Source organism: Cricetulus griseus, chromosome 3 (genome assembly GCF_003668045.3).
Source record: "Cricetulus griseus strain 17A/GY chromosome 3, alternate assembly CriGri-PICRH-1.0, whole genome shotgun sequence".
In the NCBI taxonomy this organism is placed as follows: Eukaryota; Metazoa; Chordata; class Mammalia; order Rodentia; family Cricetidae; genus Cricetulus; species Cricetulus griseus.
The window spans coordinates 40,881,045-40,903,648 of NC_048596.1; the positions used below are offsets into that span (position 1 = coordinate 40,881,045).

Sequence of the window (22,604 nt, forward strand, 5' to 3'; positions counted from 1 at the left end):
GTTCTTAGTTTTAAAGAAGCTCCAGTAAGTTCCTTAAGACAGGGCAAGGAGCTTAACATAGCTGAAATTCAACCATTCTACCACTCCTGGGAGAAATTAAAACACAGAAGGAAGAGGGGGGAGAAAATTCACCCTTCCTTTTCTGTCTGTAACTGAGTTGGTTCCGGGAGTAGTTTTGCAAGACTTTTTTCTCCTTGGTTTTGACCAGGGCTGAGCCAGTTCTTCAAACAAAAGACAGCCAGTTACTAACTTCTGGTTGCTAGGTGTGGTCTCTGTTCATATCCTATAAAATCAGAAGTCCAGCCCTCCACTTCCAGACTGAAGCCGTCTGTACAGAGCCTCAATTCAGTTCCTGGGAAGACAAGAAAATAAAAAGGTAAGGCTAAGCTTTTGTTTTACAGAGTTCTGCTTGGTTTAGAAACTACAAAAACCTGTGAGAATTCCTTGCATGATTTGCCTGGGCTTCATAGAGAAGTGTTGTGACTACTGAACTCTAGTTATGGCTAGTTGCATTTAACGTAATTTAATGACTCTGGCTGTAAAATTACATTGTATTGTTATCTTTTAAACATCAAAAATCATAGTTTTGCCTTTCTTATCTAACAAATGCAGTTTTGAAACTCTGCCAAGTTTACTTTTTGGCCTTGTTGTTGAGTTACCAATGGAAAGAGAATGTGTGCTCCTTGGCTTACAATCTTAGAATGAGATGTTTCTTTCCTCCTCTTTGGAAAATGTTGTCTCCAGAGCTGTATGTTTTGTGGTTATGCAGGGCTGGAGTGGGAGGCAGGATGCAGGTGGGGGCCCAGAGAAACCAGAAGTGGCAAACTGAAGAATTTTTCCAAAATAGAACACTTTATAGCTAAAAATACTTTTCTTTAAAAAAACTAAATGAATACCACTTTCTGAGTAGTCTCCATGACCTTTTTAATTAACGTTTTTGAATGAATGTTATGTTTACTCATAGTTTAAGATGGTCCGCTTATTACTTGTTTCATTTAAACAGGGAGTGGCCACATTCCCTCCCTATAATCTCTCCGTGTGTCATAGACCGGCTTTTCTGGTGCTCATTTTGTAAACCTAAGGGGAAAGCAGATTTTTCCTGGGTGATGTCAGATAAATCATTCCACTGACTGCCAGAGGGGCCCACAGAAACTCCTGCTGAGTGGCATTTTGGGGAACACATAAGGGAAGGACATAAAATCCCTAGAAAAACAAAATGCAGATCCAAAGCTGCCCATGCTTGGAGAGACTTGAGAGAGAGAGAAAGAGAGAGAGAGAGAGAGAGAGAGAGAGAGAGAGAGAGAGAGAGAGAGACAGAGACAGAGACAGAGAGACAGAGAGAGAGAGGTTAATACCTAACTACAAGCTTAGCATATTAGAAAACTTTCTGGGACTTTTCTCTTAGCCCACTTAAAATATTAATGAATTGCCTTAACTTTCAATCTTACAGGAGCCAATCAAGAAAGTTGTGGTTCTTCTTGCTATAGATGCCCATAGTTGTGTGAGACCTGAGAAATCAATGTCCCCTAACACTGAGTGAGGAATGTGTTTTGCTAGCTGCAGATAAGGCCTGTTTCAGTTGATTCATATGTGGTAAAATGCTGGTTTCCTGATTCAGAAATGGCCTCTTCTGTAGAAGTTACATGGTTACCAGAGGCCCAGAAACACACCCACACCCCTTAGATATCTGATATGAGATGATGCTGGCAACACTCTTAAGGAACCAGCTTAACTTACATGCTTATTAAATACTTTCTCTACTCCCTCCCTCCCTCCCTCCACCCCACAGGGTTTCTTTGTGTAGCCTTGTCAATTTTGGAACTAGCTCTGTAGACCAGGCTGGCCTTGAACTCACAGAAATTCCCCTGCTTCTGCCTTCTGAGTGCTGGGATATCTGAAACATCTGCAAAGTTGATTTCTGAGCATGAAAATAGATAGACAGACTGACTGTCTTAGTTCCCTCTGGACCAATTAATTCCTTACATATTTAAAGTCAGAACAAAACAAAAGAATTTACTGATCCTTAGTGATGAACCATGAGCATTTCTAAAAGTGAAATATGTCTTTTTCCTTCAAACTTGCTCACATTTATTAGAAAGATCAAATATTCAGTCTACTTAATATCCCCTTCCTTTAGGCTAATTCTCTCTTGTATTCAAGGTAAAATGTAAACTATGTACTTTAGAACTACAACAGATGTTAGAAACTTTATTTTAACATTCTCATTTTATAAATAAACTTTCATGTTTTTGTGAAGTCTGATTTTTAGTTAAAGACACTTAAAATAAGGCCCAGGACACCACAATTCTTCCATTTAAAATACTATTGTTATGGGTCAAATTTGTTGCTTAAATTTGTGTAGCTGTTTCCCAATGTGCTGTTTGTTTATCCAATGATGCTTATTTGTTTATATACTAATAATTCGAAATCCTTGTGAGTATATAGACTTCCAGGTACTTCATGAGGTATTGGAGATGGACAATGAATGGGCTCTGTCTTCAGGGAAGACTGCTGGAAGTATAGATGCCAACATGAAGGGATAATGCATAATGGCATGAGGTTATTGGGTGGATAGAAACATGATGCTTTGGGAAGGTCCCTTAGTGCAATGCTGAGTACCAGTGAAGGCATCATGGTGATGCATTGAATCCTCAATGCTTAGTCTTCATCAAATAGCAGTGAGTCAGACAAAAGACAGCAGTGTGGATGAGGTCAGAGAATTCCAGGCAAAAGAAACTCCCTGTTCAGAAGCCTGAGGCAAAATATCCAGGAGCTACCTTTTGTTAAATGACTTAAGCTGATGTCATTGTGATAGTCTAATTATCTTCTCATGTGGCCATTGAATAGTCTAATTATTTTCTCCACGTGGGTAGTTGTGGGAAGGATTTACAAAACACATCTTCAAAGAATAACTGTACACAAGACAAAAACATATGAAAATAAATACCCTCAGGCTGCAGTGAAACCTACTGAATCTCCATGGATACTCCACTAATGAAACTGATTCTCAAGTGTATTGAAATTAATGTTGATCTTGTTCTCATCTCTTTGCTCACTAATGTAAATAAATATATAGTATTTTCTAGTGAGAAAGCATATATTTTAATTATGACCACTGACACTACTACCAGGATGTCTATCTGAAAAGGACAGCATGTATAAAAATAATGATGATGATGACCAACTTATTTTGTCAAGAAATGGCTAGTGATTGCTAATTTCATTGTGAAACTGGTAGTCTTAGCATGTAACCAGGACTTAAACCATGTAGCTGTCTTCTCTAGGACACTGTCTTGTGTTAATAAGTAAGTTACTCAACAAGTTTTTCTTCATTTTGTGCTTTGCAATTAATACAGAAACAGTGTTGAAACCAGGAAGAGTTGGTAAACCAGGAAAATCAGCCACTTTCCACTCAGACTCTGGAAGTCACATTCCATGACACTCAGAAAGATAGACAAGAAGATGACTACATACATATTAGTACACCAAAAGACTAACCCTTAGAAGTTTCCCACTTAATCTGTACATAAGTAGAAATTAATAGGTGGTGCATATTCACAAAAGAGATTGCCAAGTAGAAAAAAATGTGAAATAGTGTCAACTTCCAAGGGGGTTATCTTCAAATGAGTTTATTTTAATCTGAGAGATTAATTTGTGTTGGAACTCATTGCTAACTAATTGAAATTTATGTTGAGATGAAACATTATAGTAAAACAAAATAATATGGAAGAAACAAATCTTTTTTTGAACCCATTTAATTAAGTTTGTGTCCATGAAGAATTTAAGTGCTGAGCAGGCAAAGTGGATCATATGTGAATCTGCCTGACACTCTTTCTGTGGTATTTGAGAAATGCTTAATATGTAAATCCTCCTCTTAATGAAGTCTATTATCTTTGGCACTTAGCAGGCTATGATCAATTTCCTTTGGAACAGTATGCATCCTTTTACAGTCCTTGCATCTTTAAACTTTGCTAAGAGCCATTAGCTGACTTTAGAATTCATTTTCTTCTGTTGACGCTCATGAAGACCATTGCTTTGCTTTTCTGGACCATCCTTCTGGGCTATCATACATACTGGGCTAGAATGTAGACATTCAGAAGGCCTAAGCTCAAAGCTGTTTTCTCTAGGGATACTCTTGTCAAGTAAATTGCTCAACCTACTGTTTCCTGTTCTGTTGTACAATATAATCAACATACTCATCATTATTTCATTAAGCTTTCACAGTTTTCAAAGAGAAAGCTGTACACTATGCAGTTCTTTTTAATAGCATGAACACTGTGAAAGCACAGTACTTTCATAAAATTCCTAAGATCAGTATCAAGTTGTCATACTCACTTCTGATAGTATGTTATCCTCAGGTCTGAAGAATTTTTTTCCCTTCTTAACTGAAAGCAACAAAGTTACTGAATTCTTTTTAATTTACTTATTTATTTTTTTGTTTTGGAGCAAGTGATCAGATCACTCACTTTGAGGACTGACTCCCTTTTACTAGGGGCTTGAGTGCAGTGGTCATGGTAGCAATGCTGAATGTTGAAACTGCCAAAATGCCTGTGAAGCTGTAGGTGTGCCAATTTGGCAGTCAAAATGTGAAATACTGTGTAGCAATAGCAATTGCACCAGATTCAGCTATAGTGGGAAGTGCAATGTCATGCATGATTGCACATTATGACTTTACCTGAGGGAACAGCTTTGAATGTGTTGGTTGTGGGAGAGAATACAGACATTGGTGAATGCTCTTCATACAAATGATGGAAAAGTAATTGAATCAGCTCCTTTGAGTATCCCCCCCACCTCTGTCAGGCATTTAGTCTTGTTACTTGGAGCTTAGTCATTCTTCTAGCAGATTCAGACTGAAATAGTTTGTTGGGACATACTAAAAAGGGATCGGTTTGTGAGTTTTACTCTTTATAAGTCTTATGGCTAAATTCCATGAAATGAATTCCCAGATATTATCTTTTCAGCCTCCCTCAAAACAAATCTCCAAAGGGTATCAGAGATAGCTCAGTGTTGACACTGGACACTGGCTCCTAAAAATGTGCACTCAGACAAAAGGACTCATTGATGGCATTTCATGTATGTAGAGAAAACAGATTAATTGTTAACATACTTCAAATTTTAAAAAGATTTGTACCATTATATTCAAACATAACCAGGCTGCAAACTGTGCAGGCAACTTAAGAGGCATCTGCTAAGATAGTTGCCAAAAAGTTAAGCATTTTGTGGCATCACCCAAGTAATTATTGTTAGAACCGTCAAAATGATGTATATAATCTCTTTCTATTTGTGTGTGGAGCATACAACAATGATATTTAAACTGTTTAAATTTGAAGAACATGAAGATAGTTATTTACTCAAATAATTTTACACCAGCCAATGAGGGGGGAAGTTACATTAATGAGAGAGAAATATATAAAGTTTTGAGTTGATCCAGTCTAGTAGATGGTTCCGGATTATTTTACCTTACAAAGTAAACATACTTTCTCTAGACCTGCCTTTGGAACAGACCCTGATTAATTCCACACAGGAGTCAGGATGAATACTGGCTGGTCTCACCCTTTTCTCTGTGCCCTTTACCATGCTTCCCCATGATACAGAAATGATGCTCCATCTAAAATACAAATGTTATCACATTGCTTTCCAATTACAAGCCTAATAATGTTGCTCTGAGCTGTGAACCTACCATTAAATTCCTTGTTGCAACTTCTATCAACATTTCTCCATCTATTGAACTTTACTCTGCTTCTCAAACATGACAGGATTTTTCTCTAGTTTTTTTTTTTTTTTTTTTTTTTTTTTTTTTTTTTTTTTTTTTTTTTTTTTTTTTTCCCTCTGAAGCATTCCGCCAGATTTGTTTTAACTCATTTCAGGAAAGATTCCTTGAACCAGCACATTCTTCAGGAGTTTCCTTAGCCTTTTTACTTTCAGTAGGAGAGCAGAAACCAGCTCTAGAGTCCCCCCACAACAAAGGACTCCATATCAAAGCTTTTGCACCCTCCAAGTTTACCATCTGCTGGGTGGTTTGTAAATTTAGATGAGACAGCATACCCTGCTCTTCTCCCAAGACCCTATGCTTACATGCTGTAATCCATTGACCTTAGAAGGCAGGGCTGTAGAGACCAAGAAAATATCTCCATTTCTGAGTAAAAGCTGTGGGTTTCTTTTCAACAGTAATTTCAGTCTTTATAAAGCATCTATAGCTTACACTTTATTATGCTCCAAAGAATAATCATAGTAAATAAGAACTAGTTTACTGTTTATTGCAGTGTCTCAAGTCCATAGGGTATTATTGGTGGCTGCTGAGTTTGTTGTATTAAAGCTTCTACCGATTTTTTTTCCAGACACTTCTTTAAAAATGGCGATGGTATCAGAATTCCTCAAGCAGGCCTGGTTTATTGACAACCAAGAACAGGAATATGTTGTAAGTATTCAAAGTATTATGAAGTAGTTACCATGCTAACTAAAACAGACACCAAAATGAACAAATGAATGGTGATTAATTTATGTCTCTTATATAAATAGCAAGCTGTAAAATCATCCAAAGGTGGTCCTGGGTCTGCCGTGAGTCCCTACCCATCCTTCAATCCATCCTCAGATGTTGCTGCCTTACACAAAGCTATCATGGTTAAAGGTGAGTGCAAATCCACAGAAGAGTCTCCTCTTGAACATTTCATAGAAACTTCTTGAACGATTATTGGGAAATAGACCTGAATGACACAAAGTCTTTCTCTGGGGCGATTAAAAAGTTGTAGTCAGCTGTAATGCCTTGTACCTTTAATATCAATATTAGAGAGCCTGAGGCAGTAGGATTGCCATTTGAGGGCTACATGTGCTATGTAGTCAGTCTCTGCCTCCAAAGAGGAAGGTGTTCTTCCTGTCAGTACTTAGGAAATTTTGGTCAGTGATGAAATTCCTGCTGCTATAATAGATGTCCTAACCAGGCCGTTTCTAGTAGAAATCAATGCTTAAACCAGCACCTGTGATCACATTTAGGGTTTGAACACACATCTGGAGACTGGTGTCCAGAACTATTAATTGGTTCTTTATTTTCCATTCAAATCAATGCAATGTCACTTTAATTCCCCAACTTGTTAAGGGCCATGGCATTTATTTTCCAGGCTAATATAATTCTCAACTTTGTTATGATGTGCCTTGACCACCACCTTGATAATGAATGGTTTTATGGCAATTGTTGGTGACTAAGAAAATGGATGTTAAAGTTTCAGATCCTTTATTTCCAGGTGTGGATGAAGCAACCATTATTGACATTCTTACCAAGAGAACCAATGCTCAGCGCCAGCAGATCAAGGCAGCATACTTGCAGGAAACTGGAAAGGTAGGGAGAATGAGAAACTCACATGTTCTGTTTGCTCATACTTACGTTCCAGTGTGATTCTGAAGCACATTTCTCAGCTCTTTCTGTTTTAAACACTATTAAACCATTATCCCTGAGACAGTTATCATAGTATTTGTCTCCCTAGTTGCAATAGGACCCATTTTAGCAAATTACTCAGTTCACACACTGGCCATTTTGCTGTAAAGTTTTCCAGAGGTAATGTTTTGTGTTGGAGGCAAGTCATCAGTTTAAGCAAAATAAACATAAAAATGACTATGGAGGAACAAAAAAAATGTTCTGATTGAAGTGCAATTTTTGTTTTGCTAAACTAAAAACGAGCTGCTTTATGAAGACATTGAATATTTTACATTTTATGTTTCTCATGTCAAGTACAAACAGCTTATTTTTCACTGGGTGCAATAAGAAAATGGAAGGTACCAAGCTTTTAATTATAATGTTTATTAGGCCAATGAAAAGCTTTGTGTTTTGAGCTATGTGACTTCTCTCCTGTAAAAAGCACTGAGAACACAATCTTTTAGGAAGTTTTTATTGGATGCAGTATATTTCATCTAATCCCTCTAGATTAAAAGATTGAGGTAGCATCATAATATCCATCTTGCTTTCCATGGAAGGAAAGCGATACAAAAGGATGACTGAAGTGAGAAGCATCACTTAAGTGCATGACTGTTAGTAAATTACTCTAATTCTTTTATGTTTCTAGCCCCTGGATGAAATGCTGAGAAAAGCCCTTACAGGCCATCTGGAAGAGGTTGTTTTGGCTCTGCTAAAAACTCCAGCCCAGTTTGATGCAGATGAACTCCGTGCGGCCATGAAGGTAAATGCTTCTTCCCTGGAACACCAAACAAAAGTTTTTAAGATTTGTTTTATTTGTATGAGTGTTTTGCTTGAATGTATGTGTGCATGCCCCCTCTGTGCCTGGTAGTCTCAGAGGTCACAAGAGGCCATTGGACCCTCTAGCATTGGAGCTATCCTGTGTAGACCACAGGAACTGAATCTGGGTCTTCTGCATGAACAAGCGCCTTTAATCGCTGAGCCTTCTTACCAGTCCCCTAAAAGACTCTTTAAAAAATTCTGTTTTTATTTAATTCTTTCTTTCTTTAATTCTTTAATTACTACTCATATTTACATATCCATTCCCTCCATTCCCTCACCCTCCCATCCTCCCATGTTCCCCACCAACCCCCCACAACCCATCCCCCAGCTCCTCCTCAGGGATAGTGAGGCCCTCCACAGGGGACCTTCAAAGTCCATCATATTATTTTGGGGAATGCCTAGGCCCTCCTTGTTGTATCTGGGCTGTAATAGTATCCCTCCATAGGGAATGGGCTCCCAAAGTCCATTTGTGCCCTACAAATAAACACTAGCTCTACTGTTAGAGGCCCCATAGACTGCCTTGGCCTCCTAGCTGGCACCCACATTTAGAGGGCTTGGTTCTATCCAATGCTGTTTCTCCAGCTTTATGACTAGGGTCTCCATGCTCTCACTAGGTCAGGTCAACTGTTTCTGCCAGTTTCTCTATCACCATCTTGGCTCCTTTGCTCATCCCTCCTCCCTCTCCACAACTGGATTCCAGGAGTATGTTTCAGTGTTTAGTTGTGGGTGCCTTTTTCTGCTTCTAATAGCTACTGGATGAAGCCTCTGGATCCACATGGATGACCCCAACTAAGAATCCAGGCAGTGGTGGAGAGGATGCCCTTTGATGCCCCTCCCCTATAATGAGATTGGTGTCTACCTTCATTAGCATTCCTAAAAGACTCTTTAAGACAAACTCCTTTCCTCAAAAAAATGTGGAGGAAAAATATGTTTGTTACTGTGGTTGGGCCTTCATTATCTAATACAGGACTGTCAATTAGTCCAAATTTACCGAATGAGCAAGTTCTTAATTTAATGAATCAATTGGTGGATACATGAAAAATTAAATATTGGAACTAATGTTCTTCATGCACATTAAATGGATAGGTCAAATATCTACATTTTTAATCTTCATCTCAAATACTGAACAAAGGCTACTTTGTTTTAGAACAGTATCATATTTTTTAATATGAACAAAATTGACTCAATGATGAATTACAGCACTCCTTGTGTGGAGAAAACAAGTTGATTATCTTAAATGAAAAAAAAAACTTAAGTGTATTTTCTTTTCTTTAAATGCAGGGGCTTGGAACAGATGAAGACACTCTCATTGAGATTTTGGTATCAAGAAATAACAGAGAAATCAGAGAAATCAACAGAGTCTACAGAGAAGGTCAGGGTCAGCCTCTGAGTTCTTAGCAGGACAGGAAACCAGATAGTACTTTCTGGAAATCAGCTATGGGTGGTAAGGGTGTGTGATTTAGAAAGCCTACATTTTGAAGCATTCCTTTTCTGGTTAGCCCATATCTCTGGAATGCAGGGTAAGATGCCAATGTGAAAACACATGCCCCAGCCATCTGCAACTAGCACCTTAATAGAAAAATATCTCCTGGAGCTAATGAGCACAAATTTCTTATAAAGAGAATTAAATTCAGAACATTGGATTTAAATAACTTTCTGAAAATATTTCTATTGCTCTGAACTACCCCATGCCTTTTATTATGAAGAGACTAAATAATAATATTAAATATTTCTGATCGGACCATTTTCCATTTATTTTTCTGATCTGTTGTTGGGAACCTTAGCTTTACCACTGAGGACATAAATGATCCAGTTCTTCTTTCTCTGTGCTTAGATAGATACTTGGCATAAAAGACTATCAGTGGCTCATTGGGCAGTGAGGCCTTCAGTCAAATGACTCAGTCCTTACTGCACAGGGGACAGCTCCACATCTCTGGTGATTTTCTAGTTCCTCTGAGCTATTGGCTTTCTGTTTTGTTAAACTAATATGTGAGCACATGAAACATCTTTGTGTCTGACCCTCTTACCAAGTACTCAGGGAACAACAACATTGCACATTGTTCTCACTTTAGTACATTAGTCAAAATATGACCACATTTTCTGTAATTCTTACCCCAGTGTCTTAGATCCATTTCCTGGTAATAATAATTCAAGAGAAATAATTGTTAATGTGTTAGATAAAATGCAGTTTACAAAGCCTTACATCCACATTTCTCTAAAATCCTGAAGATTTGGTCCAGAAATAGCTTAAGGTGCTGTTTTTGCTTTGTTTGTAAATTCAGTTATTTTTCCTACTAAAGCACCATATTTTATAGCCAAATGATGTCTGTAGACACAAGTTTTAAATAAATGAGCTCACATGCCATTGAACATATTATATATTGAATATTTATAATTTTAAGGTAAATAAATAGCCAGTGTTCAAGCAAGTAACATTTTTCAAATTTTCACATATTGTATTTCAAAATGATTTGGTAAAGTATTCATTCTTGTTAGCAAATATTTATTACTAACTTTTCATTTAGAGTATTATTCAGTTTTCTTCCATTGATCTATAAAAAATTATTTTATAGCCTAAAATTTCTGCTGCTCTAGTTTCTCCAGTTTCACAAAAATGTTTTGAGATAAGTTACATGAGTCATTCAATCTTGTAAACTATAAGCTAATGCAGACACCGTTGTTTTCCAATAGTTAACTGAAAAAATTATTTTCTCTTCTTGTAGAGCTAAAGAGAGATCTGGCCAAAGACATCACTTCGGATACTTCTGGAGACTTCCGGAAGGCCTTGCTTTCTCTTGCCAAGGTATGGGTTAAATGTCTTTGCTATTATAAATAATAAAACCTTAGAATTGTGAGCATTTTCTAGGAATGAGAATCTCTTTCCTTTAAAATTAATACTGCTTCATTGATGAATAATACTTGTAAGTATTTGAGGAAATAATGAGACATATATATATATATACGTATATATATATGATGTAAAATTAGCAATATAAAAACTTCATAATCTCACTTCCTACCACTTTTTCAGTGAGATGTTTGAAGTTTATTTTCTAGTCATTTAAAAACACTCACTGTGTTTTGATTATGTTCATCTTACTATGTTGTAATACCACAATGTACTCCTCTTATCTATTAGAGACTGTGTCCTTTTATCAGTATCCTCCAACCTTTTGTTCCCCATCCTACCATCTCTGGTCATCATCAATGTGTAGTCTGCATCTATGAATTCAGGTGTTTTAGGAAGCACATCTAAATGAATTCATACAAAGTTGCTTTGTTCTGTCTTGCTTCTGTTCCTCCCAGCAACTTTGCTGCAAATTATAGATATTGTTTTCACTGTTTTTCCTCAAAAGTTATGTCTTGTTTTAAGAGAATTAAGTGTATCTAGTGATTACATCCTACAGAAAATCTTAAAACATGTTGGGCATTTTTCAGGGTGACCGCTGTGAGGATTTGAGTGTGAATCAAGATTTGGCTGACACAGATGCCAGGGTAAGCAAAGGGGAGACATTATCAATGAAGCAAGTCTTCCTACCTTCTTGCTCCCACTATGTGGAAGCACATCTCAGGTCCTGTGAGAAGACAATTATTACTTAATGTTTATTTCATTAGAAACAGAGTCTTATATCCCTGGAATGGAAAATATAGTCTTTATGTTTCCAATTTATCTTATTGTTTAGAAAGCCAGAGATGACTGAAAGAACAATGAGATTCTGTCTCTTTCCCAAAACCTGTTGGGTGGAGAAAACCCCAAGTTTTGACTTAATAAGAAGATAGCTATATGTAAGCCCAACCCCTTTGTGCTATAAGTTGCCACAATTTGAGATCCTCTGTCCTCAGTATCTCAATTGCTGGCACTAGAGACATTCACCATCATGCCCAGCTGGGAAAGGAAATTTTTGCTGAGTAAAGTGAAATCAAGAAACACATTGAACATTATGTTTTAATAGAAATTGTGCAAACATATAAAAACAATAATTATGCATAATTGCCTACAATAAAATTATTCTTATCATGTCTATGCATTCTCTTTCCAGACTACTAGGGCTCCTTGATGTATATTTACAGAGACTACATGATTAGTATGACTCAGCATTACCAAAGCAAATTAAAGTTTGAGGTTATGGTGATGGTACATACCTTTAATATTAGCAACTTGGGAGGCAAAGGTGGTTGAATACTTTGAGTTCAAGGTCAGCCTGGTCTACAGAGCAAATTCTAGGACAGCCAATGCTACCAGAGAAATCCTGTCTGGAGAAACCAACAAATGTTTTAGAGTTAGTAGAAGATACTTATAACCAAAAGGTAGGGATTACTATCTTCGTTCATAAAGGAGGAATAACTGTATTTAAATTACTTCCTAAGATTATACAGCTTTCAAATTTCAGATTTGAAACTTGTGTACAGAAATAATAGCATCAAAATGGCATATCCTTCAGTAGCAAATAAATCTGAGGATATAGGAAGAAAATATAAGACCTAGGCAGTGATTAAATTTTTATGTATTAACTGGACAGTGGTAGCACTCACCTTTAGGCCCAGCACTCTGAAGGCAGAGGCAGGCAGATCTCTGTGAGTTCTAGGCCAGCCTGTTCTACAAAACTACACAGAGAAACCCTGTCTTAAAAGAACAAAAAAAATATTTATTGATATTTTTTGCTAATGGGCTTCATCCCAGGGATGCAAGGATGGTTCAACATACGAAAATTCATCAATGTAATCCACCATATAAACAAACTGAAAAAGAAAAACCACATCATCATCTCACTAGATGCCGAAAAAGTCTTTGACAAAATCCAACATCCCTTCATGATAAAGATCTTGGTGAGAACAGGAATAACAGGAACATATCTAAACACAATACACACCAAACCAATAGCCAACATCAAACTAAATGGAAACTCAAAGCTAATAATTTCTTTGAGCAATAAAAAGTAGAAAAAGGAAATCTGTTTTAATGAGTTCTTTGAGTTGTCTTTGTAAACAGAGTAATTTTAAAGCAAACAGATATCCCATATCTTCTGTTTATCATGTTTACAAAGCACTTTGAACTATACTGCTGACTTTATTGTCTTCACTTTCAAGAAGGGCCAACCCCAGGGATGCCTACTCTGATAGTATTAAGTACAACATAATTATTTATATAACCTTTGTTAAATATAATAATTTTTGTTTGTCATTTCAATGCATGGTCACATGTTTACTTATTCATTTCTTGATAGGCTTTGTATGAGGCTGGAGAGAGGAGAAAGGGGACAGATACGAATGTGTTCATTACAATTCTGACTACTAGAAGCAAATCTCATCTTCGCAAAGGTAACAAGAAGTTCGTTTTTCTGGAATATGTTTACGGAAGGTCCAAAGTTCCTTATGGAGGAGAAGTAAGAGGAAGGGAAGAAAGAGGTCTTTCCATATCAAATGGATGCAATAACACTCACTGTTATGTGCCCATTTGTCAGCTTTGAACTGCCACAGTCCACACTACTGAGAACACACTTTGTGACTTTGGCATGGACAACATCACTTATTTCCACTATTCCTGTTCTTTCAAAGTTTTGGAGTAGTCACAACAAGAAATACAAATAAAACATAATGAATGAGAGAAAAAAGAAACAAAAAAATATGTCTAGAGCCTAAATGAAGGAAAGAATATTTAGATGATGCAGAAATAAGAAAGAGCAAAAGAAAATTCCCTGATTTCCAAAGATTCAGAGCTAAGACTTAGGGTCTGAATCTTTGGGAAGGCGGAGTATAAGGATAACACAAAGTTCATCACTGCATACCAACATAGCAAGTTCCTGTACTACACAAAACAAATTTGCTGTACTGAGATTAGAATGGAAAGAACTATTAATATTGCTGTAGAAAGTAGTAAAGATGTTAATAACCTGGCATGTTTGATAATGGTTGGCACTTGCAATATGAAGATGGAATAGACATATTATGCCGAGTCATGCAAATAGTCTTTAAAATGTCACTGAAGTTCAGTGTACCCAAGGAGCTCCTTGAGTCAGTTACCCTGTGTTAGGAATAAAGCTTAATGGCCTGGGACTGCAGGTGTCAGGTCACCAATAATACACTGGGACCTGGAGGATGGCAGTCCTGCACCTGTGATGGTAGGTGAGTGGATGGGGAAACAGAGACCTGTAGACATGACTCATATTGGAAGTTTTATTGAGGGGGAGGTAAGAAAATGAGGGAAGGAAAGAGAAAAGAGGTAAAGAGACACAGAGATAGGGCAGAAGAGAAGGCGTGGTGGGAGACAGGAAAGGTCCTGTCTGTCCTTCAGAGAAACAGCAGGGTTTGTGAAAAGGCAGGCTGCTTTGCACAAATCTTAACTTCAATTTCCTATTCAGTATTTCAGAACTACAGAAAGTACAGTGAACATGACATGAACAAAGTTCTGGATCTGGAAATGAAGGGTGACATCGAGAAGTGCCTCACTGCCCTTGGTATGTAGAAGTTGCATAGACAATGCTCTGACCTCAGCTCATACACTTGCATTTCACTGCTGCCCTAATGTAAGACAAATCTCCTGTACATACGATACATCTATGCATCTGTGTTCAGACTGGGAGGCAATATGTAAGACTGATGAAGAAATATGGATGCCTTTTTAATGCAACGTATGTTCTTCAAGATACGGGGATACAGAATATATTTTTGAGCACCTGTTTATAAAGTGGTGCACCAAACAGTTTATATCTCCTGGGCCACTGTGGATGCTTATCAATATCAGCACACTCAAGTCTTGGTGTAACCACTTGTTCAGTCTTGAGCAAGTCCTGCAAGGTGGTTTGGAGCAAGTCCAAATCTAGTGGTCTGGAACCCGTTACATGTCTCCCAGGGACATAGTCTGCTTCTGCAAGCCAGGGTTCTGATTTCCTAAGAAGCTGTGATGGGTATCAGTCCTGATGCCCACAGATCTCACTTTGAGCAGCAAGATGAAGATATAACTCTGCAGATATGTGCAAGTATTTGTTTTGGGCAGCTGCTTTGTATTCAGTCTGCTGCTGTGTTGCCTTGACGACTGTTCAGATACAACACAATCAGGTATTTCTGTGCCTGATATTTACACTGGTTTCCCCATACCCACAGAGAGGATAGTATGTTCAGGGTAGAGTCCCTGCTGAATATTGACAAGGGAAAGAATACTGATAACCACCTTGTAGAAAGTGACTCTGTCTTCCAATAAAAGAAACATCCCCCGTTAGGCAGGAGGGCTAGAACACTTTTTTGCAAAGTTATTTCCTATTTATTCAATATGTATCTTTATTCTGTGATGAATACTTAAACTAAAACTTGTGTCTTTTACAGTGAAATGTTCCACCAGCACCCCAGCTTTCTTTGCTGAGAAACTTTATGAAGCCATGAAGGTACTGCTCTACTTATAGGTTTTAATCAGAGGAGAAATTATCTGTAGATAGAAGAGCAGAGAAACTAACAGTGCTCAAAAATCACTATACATATTTTCAAAGAAAATTCTGCTTTATTCGACTTGAGGGGGAACATGTATTAGAATAAACCAGTTGGGTTTGGTGTATTTTTGAAAAGGTATGTGTAAATGTGATTATGAGGTGAGTTAGCAAGAAGTTTACAGGTGATTTTAAATGTGCTTAAAACCTGAATCACCAGGAAGAGTGGTCCACTCCTCCTTTTAGTATGTGACATTAATGACCTACTTCAACCAAGGCTGTGAGCTTTATACTTTTGTCTTCCTAATTGCACTGTCTTTCCTACCATAGATTTAGTGACCTTTTAAAACATCATTCCATATTTAGAGAAATAGAAGGTGGTATTGGGATGCATTGATATTTCTTTTACTTTATTCTACCCTGAGGAGGTTACCATACTGGACATTGCCCTAGCACTTATATTTTGAGATCTCAAGACAATAGTTATGAAGTGACCTTTCCTCTGTAGCACATGAATAACGTAGCCTTAAGAGAGAGACGAAAAGAGCTAACAATTTAAATAATATTGGCAAGCTTCTGTGAAAGGATAGACATGTTCCCAATGCTTGTTTAATAAAGACAGGCACAATAGGTCTAGTTAAATATAAATTAATCCCCTGTCTGTCCCTATGCTCACTGATTTCTGGGTGATACTCAGATGAGTAGTGACAAATACCTGCTATGAAAAAGCAACATATGCCCAAAACTTCAGAAGTCAATATAGCTTTTTCTGTTCTAATCTGAACCCTTAAGTTTGGGCCAGAAAGATGACTCAGCAGATTTAAGCACTTGCCATAAAGCCTGATGACCTGAATTCATTCCCTGGCACCCGCACGGTGGTTGAAGGAGAGAACCAACTCCTGAAAGTTGTTCTCCAGTCTCCTCATGAACACCGTGCCATGTGCATCCATAAACACACTCATGAGTGTACACACAGAGATAACTATAATAAATAATTAAGAAAATAGAACGAAAACTTAAAAACTTGAGGTTTAAATAAGAGTAGGTGTAAGTAGGAGAGTGGGAAGGAAGATGATAAGGGTGAAAAAGCCGGGGTGACTCAAGAGAGGAAAGCAGCATACATTGAAAGTAGAGTAGATTATTTCTAGACAGCATGGATGATTAGGTATGATTCTATAGTCGAATGGCTACCGAATTATGGAGGACATTGTATGTCCTTAGAAGATAGTTGGTTCATTGTAAGAGAAATGGGAGACCACTAAGAAGTTTATGATCGATAGGTTAGATTTATGATTTCAGAGAAATAAAAACATTTTGCTATTTTTGGATAGTTCAGATACAGCAAAGACTGGATGGTGGAAAGCCAGTTAGAAAGCTGTAGAAACCCTTTTTACCTTCTGCTAATATAACTCCTGGTCTCTTCTTTCATTGCCACTGTTCTCTCTCTCTCTCTCTCTCTCTCTCTCTCTCTCTCTCTCTCTCTCTCTCCCTTCCTCTCTCTCTCTCTCTCTCTCTCTCTCTCTCTCTCTTATAGAGAAAGAGACACATGGTAAAAGGAGAGAGAAAAGATAAGAACATATAGGGTTCATTTTCTCTATGTAGCATTGTGGAAGGGTAAATGGGACTTCTTTTGAAAACCAAATCTTCAGAAAGAGGTTTCCTACATGTAGTGAAACCATGGTCTGTCTGTACAGGGAGCTGGAACTCGCCATAAGGCATTGATCAGGATTATGGTCTCCCGTTCTGAAATCGACATGAATGAAATCAAAGCATTTTACCTGAAGAAGTATGGAATCTCTCTTTGCCAAGCCATCCTGGTATGTTGTGCTTTTCAATAATGACACCTCCACTAAAGATATAGTTCCTTGTGCAACATTCTCCAAGAGCAAAGGTGATGTGATGTACTATAGCTGCACATTGCATACACAAGATTAACTCCTATTTTTCAGGTGAATGATTCATAAATAAATGACACCTGCACAAAAGATATAGTTCCTCATGCAACATTTACCAAGAGAAGAGGTGGTGTGATGTGCTATAGCTGCACATTACATATACAAGACTAACTCCTATTCTTAGGGTGAATAAGTCATAAATAAATTACCATAGTTAAATCTAGTCTAGCAAAGAACTAAGTATATCTTTGAAGCACAGAGAAATGTTTATTTTAGGTTTTGTAATATAGTCCTGGGATATTGCACAGTTCTTAGAAGTACCAATACTCATCATGACTTATATTGTTAAAACTTAAGGATTGAAAATTTAGTAGTAACATTAATTTCCAGTGTTTGGATTGCTACTAAAGATCTTTCCTATGTAAAAACATTTAAGATGTATGTTCAAGTCATATTACTAGAGTGTGGGAAAATAACACAAAACAATAACTCAAGGGGGTTAATTGTATTGGAAGATAATCATTTAAGTTCATATTATTTGCATTTGACAAGTAAAATATATGAAGAACAAATGAGAAAATTACAGACCCATAGTTTTCACTCCTTCTATTGGGTAATTCACATATTTCCTTAGGTGCAGTATCAGATTATATAATGCTTCACATAATAATATGATATATTGATACTTAGAAATACTTGTTCTAGTATACAATTTGTTCAGGCTAGACTTTGTTCTGTTTTCAGAGCTGTTTATTTTTCTCTGCAGAATGTTTAATTTAGATTTTTTTAAAACATAGCTATATCACATACTGTAAAGTATGACTTGTCTTTAGCTGACTTTACAAACATCATGATTCTTCTACACTAAAAATATCATGTATTCATCATGATTTTGCATCATGTCAAAAATACTCTCTTTTTTAACCAACAGGATGAAACCAAAGGAGACTATGAAAAGATCTTGGTGGCTCTGTGTGATGGCAACTAGATGTCCCCGCTGCTCAGAAGCACTGTGATGAGAGCATCTCTTAGCTGTTGCTTTCCTCTATCACACAAGCTTAAGTAAGAGGGTTGCTTTAGCAGATAACAAGCTAATTACCCACTTTGAATAATATAACATATGAATAAGTTTTACATCATACCTCTGTACAATAGAGAAATAATTGTTTTATTATGTTTTCCCCAGATTATAAATCCCTATAAGCAAGTTACTCTGTTAGCATTCCTGAGAAACAAGTTTATGTAGACTAAAATAAAACAATTTTATAAGACAATTGGTGTGTTATCGTCTCTTACAGTTTGATTTTCTTTTTTCTTTGTGTGTGTGTGTGTGTGTGTGTGTGTGTGTGTGTGTGTGTGTGTAATCAAATGGCTTAGTTTAACAAAGAAGAAGAGAAGTCTATTTTCCCTATTGGAAGAAGATTTTAGGTACGAAATTGCAAAGTTATACCAGAAAGCCTCTCCAGAAAATCCAACAATTTCCTCAAAGTAGCAGGATACAAAATGAACTTAGAAAAGGCAATGGCCGTTCTGAATGCCAATATCAAGCATGCTGAGAAAGGCATTGTGGTAGCAGGCAAATTCACAATAACATCTAAAAGCTGGGAATTCATCTAACCAGGGTGATGGGAGATGTCTTTCTGTATGCTGGGAATATATTCTTTTTGGAGGGGGGTAATGCATGTTTTAGTGTGATATGAGGACAGTGGTGATTATAAATAAAAAATAAATGAGAAAATCAGCATCAAGAATCTAGAAAAACTTCAGTAAATATTAGAACATACAAGTGCCACTGCTAAGGGTGATGTCACCTTCTTAAGCAATAGATTGTCCTTTAACATAATGCATGACACAGCTTATAATATGAGAAACCTTACACCGTTTCGTATTACTAGGAAGCCAAATGCAATGCGAATTTTCGTATTTAGTAAAATGCTATGGGTTGCGTAATCTGTGTTTTTACTTCTGCAGCTTGTTAAATCCAATAGTGCTAGTTTTTATAGTGTAATGTAATGAGTGTAATGAGTATCTGCCAGCTGTCTTTTTTTTTCATTCTGAGAATATGGAATACAAATGAAGACAATATAGGAGCAGGAAAAACATGAACAATAACAGAAGAAAGTGGAAATATTAAATGTGAGAGAAAGAAAGAGTAGCAAAATGCTTGAATGTGTCTACATAGCAAGAATTTCTAAGGTACTGCTGTTGCCAATCATGTTGAATCCATAGCTGTAACTAGATATGGTACTAGAAAAGGAATGGAAGATGCTGGCTATGTCCAAAATGCCAGCAAGACAGATTATGAATGTGGTGGTTTGAAAGAAAATGACCCTCACAGGGGATGGCACTATTAGGGGGTGTAGTTTTGTTGGAGTATGTATGGCCTTGTTGGAGGAAGTGTATCACTGTGGAGGTGGGCTTTGAGGTCACATATATGCTCAAGCCACTCCCAGTGTCTCAGATCACTTTTTGTTGCCTTCCTGATCAAGATGTAGCTCCTTCTCCACTCTCAGCTGCTTCTCCAGCACTGTGTCTGCTTGGATGCTGCCATGACCCTCCATGATGATAATGGACTAAATCTCTGAAACTGTATGCCACCCAATTAAATATTTCCCTTTATAAGAGTTGCTATGGTCATGATGTTTCATCACAACAATAGAAAGCCTAAGTGAGACAATGGGGGACCCAATAACGCGAGTGAGCAGAGGAATTTGTAGGACCTGGGCATGGTTAGAGCACTGATACAGAGGTCCACCTGGAGGAAGACAGAGGAGATTGCATAGCTTAAAATTACTTTAACAACTGGAGCAAACATGTGAATTTAGACTGGAGAGACAGCTCAGAGGTTAAAAGCACTGGCTGCTCTTCCAAAGGTCCTTAAGTTCAATTCCCAGCAACCACATGGTGACTCACAACCATCCATAATGATCTGGTGTCCTCTTCTGGCCTACAGGCAGACCACTGTATAAATAATAAATAAGTCTTAAAAAAACAAACAAACATGGATCCCCCCTATGGAGTCTTCATCACTCACATATCAGCTTATTTTCTTATTTTATCAAGCATGTCATTTGTTTCTTATTTGTGTGACAAGAATTCCATATGAATTGCATAGGCTTTGGCATAAACATACAGCTTTTATGTAATTAGCAGTGATTCCAGCTTCATTAAGTTGTATGACTGAATAAAAAAAAAAAAAAACACGTACACACAGAGACAGAAAACGAGTTGCACATATTTGAGGCCCCAAAGAGAAATCTGCACAAACTCAGGCATAGTCCCAGGCTGAGTCATTAACCAGATTATCCTTTTGGAAAAATAGTGTTTGGGGCAGTGCAATGGAAATATAATTTTAGGCTTTTTTCTCTGTCTGGAAGCAATGAGTGTGGTAGTATTTTCATGGAGACCGTGACCATTGGAACATTTGTGTTGGCAGTATACAAACCAGCTAATTGATTTCAAATGTTTCAACTCTTGTATCTTTAAATACCATTTTACCAGGAATGTGGTGTGTTTAACATCTACATATGTTTCTTTTGGATGTCTGGATTTTGAGTTCTATTTTAGTCTTTCCAAACTTAATAAAACCTAAGAAACTACCAAAGAAGTGTGCACAAAACTTATCTACACATGCAGAAAATCTGTATTTTATGCTTATTTTCAAATGAAAGTAAAGAAAAAAGGAGAATGAAGGCGCAAAGGCGAGGCGAGAAAAGGTGAGGAACAATACATGGAGGGAACAGCAAGGGTTGGGGGAAAAGAGAAGGAGGGAGAAAAAAGGAAAGGGGGACTGAAGGAAATTATTGCCTTGTCTATAATGGAATAATAAACTGAAGTCTCCTAATATTTTGAAACGATGAAGGAAGAATAGTTTGGCACATGTTCTGGTTAGTTTTTGTCAAACTGAATCAAACTAGAACTACCTTAGAAGAAGGAACCTCACCTGAAGAATTGGCCAGACTATATCAACTCATGGCCATATTTTTGAATTAATGTTGGAGGGCCCATGTCATTGTTGGCAGTATCATCTCTAGGCAGGTGTGCTGGAATGTACTGTATTAGGCAGGAGGAGAAGAACTGGTTTAGGACATTTATTTATTTATTTATAGTGAACACAGTCCACGTAGTCCAACAATGGCTGTCTCCTTCCAAAGATCTAGCAGTCCCATTCTGATGCTAAAGATCCAGGGAATTCCTAGAGAACTTCTGGTGGTTATTCTATATTGGTATCCTGAAGAAGTAGGTTCTAGCACCAGCGAAGCAAAGTAATGACTCAGGAACAGGATAGATAAACTTTCTAGCAAGAGTGAGGACAAGAAGACAAAAAGAAAAGCTTTCCTTTTTCCATGTGCTTTTATGTAGACTGCCAGCAGTAGGTGTAGCTAAGATCAGGATGGGACTGCCCACCAAATCATCCACTCTAGCAAATCCTTCAGAGGCACATAAAGCTGCTTGAGTTTCAGTTGATTCCAGATGTAGTCATGCTGCCCATTGTTTCTTCTTTCTCTTGAAATTTGATGGATTCAGTGAAACACAGCATTTCCCAGACCATTACTGACCATCTGTACTTTATATCTTCTTATTGGTTCTTTTCTGCCTTCACTTAAAGATTCAAGAGTTTTTCAAGTTCAAAAAAGTATGTAAAATTAGAAACAGTATCTACCCTAGTCTGTATGCATAGTATTGAATACCACAGAAACCTAAGGACATTACTTACTTTAAGTAAATGGTTGGTGATATGGCTCTGAAGTTAAGAGCACTTGCTGCTCTTGGAGAAGACCTGGGTTTGTTTTCCAGTACTCACATGGAAGCTTATGACATTCTGTATCTCCTGTTCCAGTGATTCTAACGTCCTTCTCAGGCCCCCACATGAAGTCAAGCACAGGTTATACATAACTGCATGCAGACAAAACACTCTTATACCTAAGCTAAAAATTAAAACAATGCAATTTTATGTAACAGGTAAATTACCAATTGATTATGTAGCTGGGCAAAGCATTAAAAACAGGGTGAGAACTATTTGCTGAGCTGTCCCAGTTCCTGAATATTTCCTGTCAGTAAACA

General features: G+C 37.4%; 1 protein-coding gene across 1 annotated transcript; it reads left to right on the plus strand.

The window, feature by feature from the left end:
- Positions 1-217: 217 nt before the first annotated feature.
- Positions 218-18,814, plus strand: Anxa1 (annexin A1). The gene is made up of 13 exons (XM_027406547.1): positions 218-376; positions 6,339-6,418; positions 6,520-6,628; positions 7,239-7,333; positions 8,055-8,168; positions 9,509-9,599; positions 10,951-11,030; positions 11,666-11,722; positions 13,453-13,546; positions 14,587-14,682; positions 15,548-15,606; positions 17,340-17,462; positions 18,472-18,814. The coding sequence occupies exons 2-13, from the start codon at positions 6,353-6,355 to the stop codon at positions 18,526-18,528; spliced, it is 1,041 nt and encodes a 346-aa protein (XP_027262348.1). The 5' UTR covers positions 218-376; positions 6,339-6,352; the 3' UTR covers positions 18,529-18,814.
- The last annotated feature ends 3,790 nt before the right edge of the window (positions 18,815-22,604 follow it).

Bases quoted from the DNA above. Each gene is read 5' to 3' on its own strand.
- Anxa1 (XM_027406547.1), top strand. From the start codon at position 6,353: ATGGCGATGGTATCAGAATTCCTCAAGCAGGCCTGGTTTATTGACAAC. The intron at 6,419-6,519 runs GTAAGTATTCAA...TTATATAAATAG, and splicing joins ACCAAGAACAGGAATATGTT to CAAGCTGTAAAATCATCCAA. The intron at 9,600-10,950 runs GTCAGGGTCAGC...CTCTTCTTGTAG, and splicing joins CAACAGAGTCTACAGAGAAG to AGCTAAAGAGAGATCTGGCC.